General features: G+C 36.5%; 1 protein-coding gene across 1 annotated transcript in view; it reads right to left on the reverse strand.

Annotated features, from left to right (window-relative positions):
• Positions 1 to 5,461: 5,461 nt before the first annotated feature.
• The window catches only part of LOC113240311 (dynein heavy chain 6, axonemal), a 75,775-nt gene continuing 67,728 nt past the window's right edge, over positions 5,462 to 13,508 (reverse strand). Inside the window, exons 58-66 of the mRNA XM_026477588.1 lie at positions 13,134 to 13,371; positions 12,524 to 12,724; positions 9,982 to 10,223; positions 9,086 to 9,376; positions 8,841 to 8,993; positions 8,196 to 8,393; positions 7,443 to 7,572; positions 6,706 to 6,813; positions 5,462 to 5,748 (exon numbers count right to left, since the gene is read on the reverse strand). Of these exons, the coding sequence (XP_026333373.1) occupies positions 5,627 to 5,748; positions 6,706 to 6,813; positions 7,443 to 7,572; positions 8,196 to 8,393; positions 8,841 to 8,993; positions 9,086 to 9,376; positions 9,982 to 10,223; positions 12,524 to 12,724; positions 13,134 to 13,371 (1,683 nt within the window). The 3' untranslated portion in view covers positions 5,462 to 5,626. The remainder of the gene's footprint in view (positions 5,749 to 6,705; positions 6,814 to 7,442; positions 7,573 to 8,195; positions 8,394 to 8,840; positions 8,994 to 9,085; positions 9,377 to 9,981; positions 10,224 to 12,523; positions 12,725 to 13,133; positions 13,372 to 13,508) is intronic.

The following is a 13,508-nucleotide window of genomic DNA, read 5'->3' on the forward strand; positions in this document are numbered from 1 at the left end:
TAGTTGATTTTTATGGGAAAATCATATAAGCTTACATTATCTTGATTACAATCTTTACGTACTTTGTCAGAGTGCAACACATATGAAAGTGAATCCTACGGGAAGTCGTATTTGACGAGTAACATTAGCGAATCGTTATTATAGTTAGGTTTTTAAAACGAACTCCGGTCTAGGTCTTTTTATTTTTCTAATAATAATATAAGGCTAATGTAAAAATTAATTGAACTGCTAATTTTCGGTAATTTTCTTTTTATCCTATAAAACTATGACGTCACATAACAGTTGACACTTTTTGTACCGACTATTTTATTGACGTGCTCTGTGTGTGCTGAAAAATAGGAACAGGAAAATCTTGTAACTGGTCGTTGAGGTCTTAGTTCTATAGAAATAATTGAGATATACTTCTTATTTCGACACCAATTTGTATAATATATTATGTACCTACATCAAATTAACAGAAGTAAGTACTGTGATATTCATTCACTTTCACAAGTAATAAATAGTAAATAAATGATTATAAAGTGTATGTAGACTTCTAGTCTCACTATTCTTGTTGAAGACATCTGGGATTATTCTCTCCTAGCAATAGTTCTGATAACGAAAACCCACTCATGGCTATAGCCGCGTAACGCTAAAAGCGCTTTCGAAAATTGGAAAGAGTTACTTTAAGATTTCGATTTTAATTAATATGACTTATTTAGTCTAATATGTTTTGCATTTGAATGGTCTGCACCACTCGATTTCAATCGTTTCGGAATTATAATTCGAATTGTAACATATACAACTTAATGTGGCAAGAGCGGCAGTTATACCATTAGTTTCAGTGTTGCCAATCGCTATTGACCTCGTAACGTGTTTGTAAATTTTCTATGGCCAATTGTACAACACAGTTGACAGTCAGAAGTCTTCAAACAAATATTTAACACACTCGGTGGTGAACATTGTAAATGCATGGAAGACGTGCAGGTAGCTTTCTAGCTACCTTCTGGTCTGGCTAATTGGTGTCACGGCAAACCTTCCACGGGGATAGTAGGACTAGACTGTTTTAGGTCTGTGTGGAGTAATTGATGTAATTATTTAGGTGCACGCTGTTTATAAATCACATAATTTATATTATTTAGGGTTCGAAAGCTCAGGTCTCGTGTGGTAGCAGAGCTTTGCCGCCAGCCGCCGCGCGAAGGGCCTGTTGATCGGCAGAGGCGCTAATGCCCGCGTCCAGACCTGGTCTTCGCCCTTCGACTTAGTGTAGTTTTTGACCATAGCGCGACTACCATGGTCGCCTCCACACAAGGCTGTCGTATTTTTAACATTTTCTTTCGATATTCTCTTTCCATAACAACATGAATTTGTTACTGATATTGTTCAAAATACAAGATTTAACCAGTTTAAAATAAATCAGTTTCAAATAATATAATTGGTATTTTTTTTATTAGATCCCAAATAAAACTTTTTTGTTTATTACAAATTTATTGAGAAATAGTGATAAATATTTTAAAAAGTACATTGCGTACAGTGTTTCCCGTGTTGGTCATATTCATAATGGCACTACAATTGGCCGTCACTTATTTATTTACTTCACAAAACTGCGAACGTGACTTGCTCCAGTGTCACAAAATTTATGAACAATAAAAATCAACATTAATCATATAAAAATATGATTTAGTTTATATTTCCTTCTCGAATTGGAATAAGCGCGCGCTATTGGCTGTCTCAATCGGATCTAATTTACATAGATAGCCAAGAACGCGCGTTTATTTCAAATGTATCGCGCGTGTCGCTACTATCATGCGTAGCCATGCTACGGGCTGCAGTATTCGTCACAAACTCTAGGCCCTTAGTGATGTAGTCATAATACCTATACATACTATGACTACATCAATAAGGGCCTTATACTAAATCTATGGATGTAGTAGAATTGAGTTCCAAGTTGTACAGTTGTAAAAATCTATGATTTTTAAAATATTTGATACCTTTGGACGATTCCAGTTTGGTCAATTTTTTTTAATTCTATGAAAAACAAAAATTAGCACGCATAAGTTACAAGTAAGTTTGTTGGGGTTGTACTACTTCACTTTTCTAATTTGTAATTTCAGCGCAAACGAGAGTTGATATTTAAAAGTGATACATAGGGCGCACTATAAGTTTCCGGAACTGGCCACTTACAATAAACAATATTTAAAAACTAATTACAACATTTGAAAATGGAGTTCCATGGAGATGAAAGAGTTATTTGGCTGTAGAAGAATACAGTTTGTTTCATCTGACTGTCACTTGTTTTTACATTGTGGCGTCATTTTAGAAATTGTCTACATCACCATGGATTCGTGAAAATTTTCGTAGTGTGATTTTCTACGACTTTAAGGGTCGTATTCCAGAACTCTACTCAATACTCAAATCAGGACTTGAGTATTGCAGTGAGCACTGAAAATCATACTCAAGTCTGCTCAAATCCTGACTTTAGCATTGAGTAGAGTTCTGGAATACGACCCTAAGTGTAATTTAACAGGCCAGGCTTCAAATTGCTTTTGGCGATGAAGCACCATGCAAGACGACTATTTATAGCTGGTTTGCTGAATTCAAACGCGGTCGTGTGAATCTCAGTGACGAATTTCGTGATGGTCGCCCGTCCACTGCTGTGAACAACAAAAACATCGATGCTGTGCGCCATATGATCAAAACAGACAGGCATGTAACATACCATGAGATTCCGGCATCTTTAAGCATAGGGATGAGTCATACAATTAATACTACACAAACTGGACTGGTTGCTTTGGAGAATCGTTGTATCGTGAATAGTGACTGGTACACGACCATTTGTTTGCCGGAAGTTGTTGATAAACTCCTTAAAAATAACCGTAAACGCCGTATCATCTTGCATCACGATAATGCCAGTTCTCACACGGCCAGACAGACAAATTAATTTTTGAAGGTGAACAACGTTGACATTATGAGCCATCCTGCGTACAGTCCCGACCTGGTACCTTGTGACTTTTATGTCCAAATCGCGGTCAACAATTTTCATCACCTGAAGAGGCTGTCGAAGAGAAATCTGTTTCAGAGATTGTCACGGAGTGGCATAAATGTTTTCAAAATTGGCTCATTCTTATGAAAAAGTGCATTGACGCTAACGGAAAATATTTTGAGAAACATTAATTTCTGACCATTTATAATATTTTTTTCTTATTCATTCCGGGAACTTATAGTGCGCCCCGCGTATAAGGCCCATTTACCTGATGAATAGCCAGGGATGGTTGGACCTTATTTCGTCTTCATGTCTGTTTATAATACTCGATGTACGTAATAAAAGTCGTCAAAACACAAAAAACTAAATTTTTTAAATTTATTTATTTTTCTACAACGGCATCGAGTATGCTTATATTACTCGATGTGCAACGGTAATGATTAACTAAAAACTAAATTACTTCCTGTTAAAAATTCATAATACGTTTCACTTTAATACCATTTTAGCGACTGTGTGAAGTTTAAATATAAATATGAGCTCATTTATATACCTAATGAATGAATATAAATCTGTTGTATCGATTTAGTACACATCTGTCAGATTCCTCTTTCGTCAGATCATTTATTTATTCCGTATAGGTCAGAAATTTGTTGCTGGTAACGAAACAATTGTATCTGCCAAAGAAAGTGAGCAACTATTTCACGACTTTCTGTGGGTTTAAGCTAGGATTATGTGGTAAAATGATATAACAGTCTAATAAAACAAATCTCAAAAGGATATCAACACCCTCAGAAATACAAAAAGCGCTCGGAAATACAAAATTTTTTACAAACTTTTTTTGCCTTTATAGTCAATTTTAGAAAATTCGACTCTTGTCTCATCTTCCATGTGAAAAGACACCCGAAATTCGCGAGAATTTTTTTCGTGTTTTAAGTAGATAGCAAAATTATTTTCAGTTTGCCTCTTCTTTAACGGCTATGTTAACCACCATGTCGCCATAGATAAGGTTAGCCGACGTACGACATAATCGTCATAGATCGATGACGTAAGTAGCAGACATGACGTCAGCAATTTTTTTTTGTTTCAATTTAAGATAGATTTAAATTCAACTGACACTTGCGTTAAGAACGACCCAGTCCAAAATGTCCAGTTTGATCATAGTTTGATACATTCTTGCTTGTACACAAATGAGTTAGCAGATTTTTGAAAAAAGTATCTACTATATATGTACTTACACCAAAGGTATCCTAGGGACCTGCCATATAGGTACATGTGCGTTTATGATTTTGGGAAATAGTAATAAGAAGGTACAGTAGGCCGATCTTAAGATCTAATTGTATATTCGAAAATTGTGCCCTCCTACAATGTTGGAAAATTCAACGCTTTAATATCCAACATTATTTACTTGGATACTGTTTTTTAGATATCCACTAAGAAAGTAAAAAAGTACTCAAAATGGTGCACTATTTAATTTCAAATAGCTAATACGAATAACATACTATATTAGGAATAAGATGATAATAAGTAACGTTAATTGTGACAAAAATATATTCATGAAGTAAAGCAGCGCCCTGCGTCTTTCATTTATTATTATTATTAGTATTCATACATTTTGTATAAGATTTCTAATTTGTAGCTCAAAATGCGTCGGTCTGTATAGCTTTGTGATAGAGGCTGTAAGGTGATCGTAATAAAAACATGGCGACAGTATTGATTTACATTATTTATTATCATTAGAAAAAACCAGCATCTATTTCTAAAATAGTTTTTGCTATTTGAATAGTGTGTTTTATATGTATTACATGTAACATTTGCTATTTCAATAGATTGTAATTTATATCATTTAATATTTTTAGAAAATAATTATCATTGCCTCAAAAACAATTATCAACTTCTAAAAGAAAGCATTTTCTACTTTAACAGATTGTGAATTATGTCGTTTATAATCTTTAGAAAATAATTATCACCACCTCAAAACAAGCTTCAACTTCTAAAAATAAATTTCCTACTTCATTGTGCTACTTCAGCTGATTGTGAGATCGGGTTTCATCGATTCTGCTAATAACGGAGCTGTTATAGATGACGTGTTGGCGAGAATGGGAAAGCAGAGCTTCATCGTTTTATGCACCGAATGCGCATGCACCATGCCCTTTCAGCCCGCTAGCTCCGCCTACAGATGACCTAGTCTCAGTGGAATTTTACCAGGTCACTTACATAATTGAAATAACACATTGAAATAACACAGTCAAATGGCATTGGAATTAACTCGCTAGCTGTAATTCTAAAAATGTAATTTAAAGCTTGACTGCCTCCGTGGCCGAACGGTTACCATGCCGGACTGCCACGCAGAGGTCCCAGGTTCGATTCCCGGGCCGGGAGAAATATTTATATGGCCTACATTTATTTCTCTCGTGAGTTTGGGTGTAATTTGTGGTAGTCTATGTGTGTGTCCATAGCACCCGCGAACAGGGTTTCCCTAGTGCGGGGCTATGTTGAGTGTGTGCGTTATTATTATTATTATTACAATTCAAATAATACATTAAAAGAAACTGCGTGAAATAATTAAATACCTACCGATCATATGAAAATTCTCTCTAGAGTTATAACTCTAGCATTCATAAAATAATTGTACGGCGAAATAAAAAAAACATATTAGTTAGTCGATTAATCAGTTATTTGTGTTAGGAGAGCCGTTCCTCGAATGATCCAGTAATCTTGTATAATGTCAGTATTAAGCAATACCGGCAGAACAAAATTTGTGCTGTGTCCCGTAGTAGACAAGGTACCTGAAAAGTACAAGTGATTGTAAACAACTTTAAACTGGAATGGCTGAATTTGTACCTACTTTCACTCGGAGGAAGTACCTACTTTGTTGACGAAATTAAAATATTATTATTATTATTGTAGACCTCCATTCATCGAATGTATAAACGATGCCTCCATCTCAATTGATGGAAAGCGACGATGAGGTCGAAGATGTAGCATGCACACTTAAACAGTGCTTATTCACTCTCGCCTTGAAAAGGCCCAAGTTATAGCGTACGGGGAACAAGCCTGCACGGAATTCCACACAATTTGTATGGCGAACATCAATCGAGATTTGCAACATAGGTGTGGAACCCCAACCTACGTCTAGTCCCACGATGACGGAATGGGGAAGGCGGATTTAAATCCTGCAATTTACTATAAATACAAAGATGGAACATTAAGAACAATTCCTTCGATCTGTAAGATAAAATATAAATAAGAAAGATAGAGACAAGAGATATAAATAAGAAAGAATAAGACAGAAAAATAAAAATTATAGTATATTTCATTTCCTTCACACACAACTCAATAACAATATACTTTAAAACAGTAATGTTGTAAACTAAAACATTTGTCGTCTGTAAAGGCTGGAGCCTAAACTGGGATACCCTGTGCTATGGATCTCCAGACTTACCTACGGATAAAATATTCTGCAAACAATCACTTCAGTAAACCATGCCTGACGCTTTATCAACTTAGCTACGGTACGGTTACGAATTTATTATTGTTGTATGTATCCAGACGGATCGTAGGAATTTCTCTTAATGTCCGATCTTTGTGTTAATATTTATAAAAAACTAGTGGAGTAATTTCACAAATAAATAATTGAATATGATGGTAGTAAAACATTGTGATATTCAATAAAAAAACTTAGTTAAAATTAAAATATACTAATTAATTACATGATAAGGTACTCCGCTTTAGATTAACTTTACCTGCGCGTTCTGAAGTTTTGTACAAGGGTGCAACGTAGCGTGGGTCGGGCTTAGGAAGTTCAAGGACTGGTTCGAACCAAAACGCCGGCAGTGGAGGATTCATTTGACCTGAAAAAGACGGCTTTCAATAACCTACAAAATGGTAACTACACTATAGTGACACAGCATCATTTTTATGGTACCACTAATATCGTCAGAGCTATTTCGCAATTTTTAGGGATATTCGGAAGGTTATTTCTAATAACCTCCAATCTTCGAACATATAACCTGAAACAGAGACGAAATAAGGGCCATCCATCCCTGGCAACTCATCATTTTTAAATATCAACTCTCGTTTGCACTGAAATCACAAATTAGAAAGCTGAAATATTACAGCGCCAAGAACCGACCTGTGTGTACATCACCGTATATTCCAAAAATATGCTAATTTATTGTAATAAAGACAATATCTCTAACTATGGGGGGCTGTTCCATTCGGTGGTGTGGGAAAAACAGCAAAACATCTAATTACAAAACAAACGGAATTTCATTTCTTCGGTAATTAAATATGTAATTTTTCAATAGCAAAGCTCAAGCTAAACTGGCTGGCCTTTAGGACAGCAGTTGTCACCGTAATGATATGGCAGAATTGTTTTCAAACAAATTAAATGCCATTTCGTCTCTATTTCTGGTTATGTACTCGATGCCTCCAATGTTTGAAACGGTCGTAAATAGTGATGCTAATAAATGTTTCAAACCTGGCAAAGCGTCTACGAGTTTGTTTAACTGCATGTCCCAGCGTCCAGCGTCAATAAAGAGACCGTGGATGTTAACACCGTCTTCTGGTCGTTTTAGACCAGAATACATATCCACTGTATCCTCATCTTCCTGAACAACAAACATACGTATCATGGCCGTGTCTAATATTTCGGTAAAAAAAATTGTTATTTGTAGGTATTGACCAAATATATTTTCCATAAAGCACAAATAACGGCTTCTGTGCATAAACATTATCGTGTCTACGCTTAATATATTTTACAATTATTTTGACGAGATTATGACTTTGAGTAATTGCTTTGCAACTATACACAGTATGCATAGGTAACGAAGTAGGTAACCCAATCGAAATTGGGTGATAATCGAACACACCGAAAAAAAGAAGCCAAAATTAGTGGTCACAGAAAATAGAAAAAGTTGTAAATAGCAACCCTAATCTCAGGACAGAGTACTAGAAAAAACCGACCTCAAAATTCATTCATCCTCTAGTTTGCCACCCTAAGAGGTGGAATATTTTCTCCAAATTTAAATGGGATTTCTCTAGGTCACGTAGGAGGTACTCTCTTTCCAACAAAATAAGAATCATCAAAATCGGTTCACAAATGCCTCGTAACATACATACAAAAAAAATTCAGTCGAATTGAGAACCTCCTCCTTTCTTTAAAACCGGTTAAGAAGTAGGTTATAGTGTGCACTTACAGTTACAAATAGCGTCATAATACTGGACTGCTTACCTTTTTCTTTGCCTTATTAATTTTGTAAATATCCTCTTGTAAAATTATTATTGAAAGGGGATGGAAGTCGAATAGAAGGGCATCAATAGGTACACGGTATTTACGGGCATAAGATTGAAGCGATCCTGTTAATAAACCTTGCGGGAAGAACAGCCCAGACACCCAGCTACTGGGTTGCAAACCCTCTATTAGCCATTTCTGCAATTGTTATAATAATAACATAATCATGGAGACCGCATATCTAACAATAAGGTACAATCGATGCGCCAAATGACACCTGACTCCTTAGCCAACGTTTTACTTCTGAGAGCCTTCAAGAGTAAAGTGTAAAGGAATTCCGAACTTATGGTAGACATTATTATTAATTTTATAATATAAATTCTTTTCAAAGCTGGACTTCTGGGAAGTGCCCAAAAGTAATTTCCGTAGCTCTGGCACTCGTAGAGAATCAATGATGCAAGAAGGAAGTTATATCAAAATGAATTTTACAGCTCACAAGTTAAAGGTTTTGTTTAACACCTTTATTACACTACACTACTCTACTAAGAACCAAATAGTCGGTATTTCGGTAGGAGGTCAAGCATCTTGGAGAGAGCATCGACTGTACAAAACAAGCTCTGGGATTTAAACAATCATTAAAATAACCTCGATAAAATCAACCCTCAGCGTCAGGTCGTGAATCCAACTGCCCAGTGATTTCAGCGAATTGTAACCTTTCTTGTGCCACATGTTGGGTACTTTGTTATTAAGGAAAGCTATAAACACTTCCTCAATAGCTTCTGACATTACTACGAGTCCCTGAAAAAAAAAACGCATCGTTTTTGTATTTAAATACCTAAACGACTTTAACTGTATTTAAACAATGTTACAACTACGAAAGAAGTACTTGCTTTGATAGCCTTTTGCAAGTCATTCAGAGACGAATGAATCAACGCGAGCAAAGTATTGAACCTGTCCGTTTCATGTATAAGAACAGTGGTTAATGAATGTTGCTGCCCCATGTCGTCAAGGACAAGCAAATCTTGGTTGATTTGTGATTTATCTATTTTGTGCGGTACTGTCGCTCGCGTGGTATCACATACGCGCCACACTATTTGATCGGAGGTCTCGCCACTGCCACCGCCTCCAGATCGAGGCTGAACATCCACTATAGTTTTGATAACAGTCGTTGTTTCTTTGGCCTGTCAAGATACCGATAAATATAAGTGTAGTGCTGTATCAGAAACAGGTATATTATATGCATACAAACACTACGCATTTTACCTAACGATCTTACATTCAAAGTTCGGAAATACAACGATATAAAAGAATTTGGACATGCATCCTCCCCGAATAAATGAGTTCCCGTATATTACACAAAAAGTTACAAAGACAACAAAAAGTAAAAACGTAATAAAACGAGATCTTGCTTTCAATCAATACAAAACCGGAGATGACGCATGCACAAAATGTAGCAATCTGCCGCAGTTAGTTGAAAGGGCACATGTGACATTATTTAAAAAAAATGTTATGCATATTGTTGTGATCAGTAAAAAAAGGCCGATGTGTTACTATTTTTATTTTTTCAAGTGGGTAGGGTATGAAAAGCAGATGTCTTTTTAATTTCATTTGTTTAAACATTACTTTCTAGGTTTTGAATTTTGTCACAAGCGCCCTTTCAATTAACGGGGGCAACATTTTGAAAGAGTAACTTTTAACTTTAGTCCTTATGACATATATAACACATATATGCATATAACAGTTACTTTTTTTACCAACGCTAATTAGAAAAATACGCTAGACTAACTTCGAAAGCTATATTTGCGTTGTCATGCATCCCGAACACCTCGGGGTCTTCAATGACCGGCCAGCTATCCACGTACTCCTTAAAAGCGTCTAGCATTTTCTCTACTGGACAGTAATAAATACCCGAAGGTGAATATGTATATCCATCTTCTAAAATAGGTGGAGAAAAGAATTTTTTCAAAATCGTAGTGAGACAGCGTTGGTCCCACATGTCAGTGACACGACCACCGTATGTTATTTGACCTGTAATAGAAAAATAATTTCGGCACATAATAGGTTATCAAATAGTTTGGCGATTTGTATACTAAAAAGATTTGATGGATCATTGACTTACAAATAAATGGACGACGGGTCTAATACAAAAACCACGAAAAAAATGTCCCAAGTCAACCTATTCGAAATTTAAATTGTTATGTCATCGCAGTATCGCGCTGTCCGTAGAACAAATGAAGACTAAAGCGGAGTGTCGCGCTCTGTATACGATTTTAGCGCCTTACAAGTGCGGACACTTTTTAGCGCGGACCCGACGTCCATATAATTGTAAGTCAATGTGATGGATGAATAAATAAGTAATAACTGTCCCTCCAAGGCAACAAGTTCCTATAGGTATTAAAATTGCCCTCCTTGTCATAAACCACGCATTCGCATTTTAGTAACTTTCGAGATATAGAATAAAATGATTTATTTGAGACCACGATCCCAAGTATTGTTACTAATACAATAAACTTTTCTTACGTGCTATTTTACGGTTAGTCTTTACAATACAAAATGATTTATGCTAGAGAAAACGCCACGGGTAGACCACTACCCTACGCACCTACACATATTGGCACTTAAATTTTCTTTGAAAAATGTCAATTACGCTGAATTTGCATTTAACAATAGATCTGAAACTAAATAAGTAAAACAAAAAAAAACTTTACTTCGTCTCAAATATAAAAGACAACAAGGTTGAGGCTTGTTTTTAGTATGAAAATACTTGGTATCAGGAGGTGTCGCCTTTACTCGTGTAACTAGTACGTAACTGCCTCTGTGGCCGAACGGTTACCTTGCCGGACTGCCACGCAGAGGTCTCAGGTTCGATTCAGGGCCGAGAGAAATATTTGTATGGCCTACATTTATTTCTCTTGTGAGTATGGGTGTAATTTGTGGTTGTCTATGTGTGTGTGTCCATGGCACCCGCGACACAGGGTATCCCTATTGCGGGGCTATGTTGAGTGTGTATGTCTATTAAATCAATACACATTCCTTCAAATTACTATAAAACAAAATAAAATAAAAGTAATAACAGAACTGAATCTCCTGCAGTGTGTGTGTGCGAGCGCGCGAGTGTGGTTTGTATGTGTGCGTGTGTGCACGCGCGTGCGCGTACGCGTGTGCATTTCTGTGATGATAGAATGACGAATAGAATTTATTGTGTGCACGAATAATGCACACAATAAATTCTACTAAGAATTTATTGTGTGCACGAAGCGTAGTGTATAAAAGTATTTAAACAAAAATAAGATATATATAAAAAATCGCTTAGGGGGTTGTAGATCTCGCTTTTTCGCTGATTCCAGATACGTTAATAACTCGATATTGCTAAAAATGTCGATTACGTTGTTTATGATAAGGACCTGTGCCTCTACCATGAGTTTACTGCGACCACGTATTTTACTTCACAATTTTTTATGGCATATTATACAGCGCCTCTAGCGGTTACGGTGTGTATCTGAGCGGTGCGAAGATGAGTAGCTGACTCGTTTGCTTTAGCTTTGCGCGGGTAGGGTGCGGTCTGGTGAGCGCAGGCGCCGGCGAGCAAGCTCGCGTAACTCGCACTCATTCCTCGCTCGCATCTCACGCACACATTCCTAGCTTTTAGTATTATACAAATACTTAGCTCCGCTAGCCCTTTTCCACCAGAGCTGCACTGAGTCAGGCTAGGAAAATGAAGTAATCCTATAGTGGAAACATTTTAAGTCGTCCTCCTCGCAGTCCTGATTAGCCCCATTGCGTAACCTTTTTCAGTCCTTACTTAAACGGTAGAAAAAGAAAGTAAATAGTAAGGATTCCGACGGAGGATACTCGAGGAAAGTAGTATTGCTATAATATCTGATATTTTTGTGTTAGCACAATTTTATTTAATTACTTACTTTGAACATTTAACCATATGAAAAATTTTAATTTTTCAAAATAATTTCAATCAAATTGTGACGTCAGCATACTAAGCCCTCAGTAGGGCTAGCACGATAGGGCGCGACTAGCGCGAGAGCGATAAAGCGCGAGATTTTGCTATTCTGGCATAGAGATCTCGCGCTTTGTGTCGCTCTAGCGCAAGCCGCGCGTTATCGTGCTAGCCCTACAGGTGCCACCGACCTTTAAAACGAAATATCATATAAAATTTAAAAAATAATAATTTTCAAATCCATGAAGACAGAAGTCTCAATGCGCGAGATCATCAAAATACATTTAAGGGGAAAAAAAATTTAAAGTAATACAAATCACCTGTAGCACCTGCATGAATTAACTTATTAAGAAATGTAGCATCTTAAATAACTTACTCGTAATATATTCAAGCGCGTCCCAAGGTATATGACCGTCTGCACAGAACATCTGAAGGTTGAGCATAGCGCATTCACGATCACTGTTATTAAATTCGTAAGTTATATTCCAACCTAGTGGACCAAATTTCTTACGCTCTTGTATGATGGCGTGGAACATACAAATTCCAAAAATCATTGCACGCCAATCCTGCCCCAGTACTGCAGAATATAAATTGTGCATTAACACCGTATCATAGGTACAAATCGTTAACGCTAAGTAAAAGCTAGGTAAGCAAAACATCTTTATTTCATAGGTAACCAAACTGCACTTGAAATCGCCATATTGATCAAACTCTACTGATCATTCGTCTGGCAAAGAAACTCTAGGGGTTGTTCTTAGTAAATGGAAATATAAATACATTTATTATTTATATTTATTTCAAATATCTCAGATCGATACAAGAGGTAAACGAGTTACTACCACGGATTTTCAAGTACTCAGAATCTGTATACCTATAAAATGTTTTTGTTTCGATAGTTTTAAATCTCGTAAAGGGCAAATTTTGAATATCACCCGTCATCCTATTATAGAAGCGTATCCATTGCCCCTTAAATGAATAGTACCTACCATGGTCTTCAAAAAAGTCAGCGTCCATTTCAATTAAAGCTCTCTTAACATTCGCTTTCAAACCTTTTGGGGGTTCATTTGTAACTTTTACTGAGTTCTGCAACACTGACACTGGAAACTTTGGTGTAGGCATGGAACTTAGATAAAGGCGAAATGAAGGCTCTGGAGGGTTGTCAGAAGTCAAGTTTATCACGATTATCTCTAAAGTTGCCATCCACGACGCCGCAAGGTGACAATTCTGTTAAAAGTGCGATTATTCCCTAGACCATCGTTTTTTATTTGAATGGGAATAATGTAAGGAAATTAATGTACACACGCCAGCACATCAAGCTACACATTGACGTATCTTGTTCTGTTGCACTGGAGGCGATTTTC

The sequence above is a fragment of the Hyposmocoma kahamanoa genome, unplaced genomic scaffold (genome assembly GCF_003589595.1).
Source record: "Hyposmocoma kahamanoa isolate Upper Pololo Valley unplaced genomic scaffold, ASM358959v1 100021, whole genome shotgun sequence".
NCBI classification, from domain to species: domain Eukaryota; kingdom Metazoa; phylum Arthropoda; class Insecta; order Lepidoptera; family Cosmopterigidae; genus Hyposmocoma; species Hyposmocoma kahamanoa.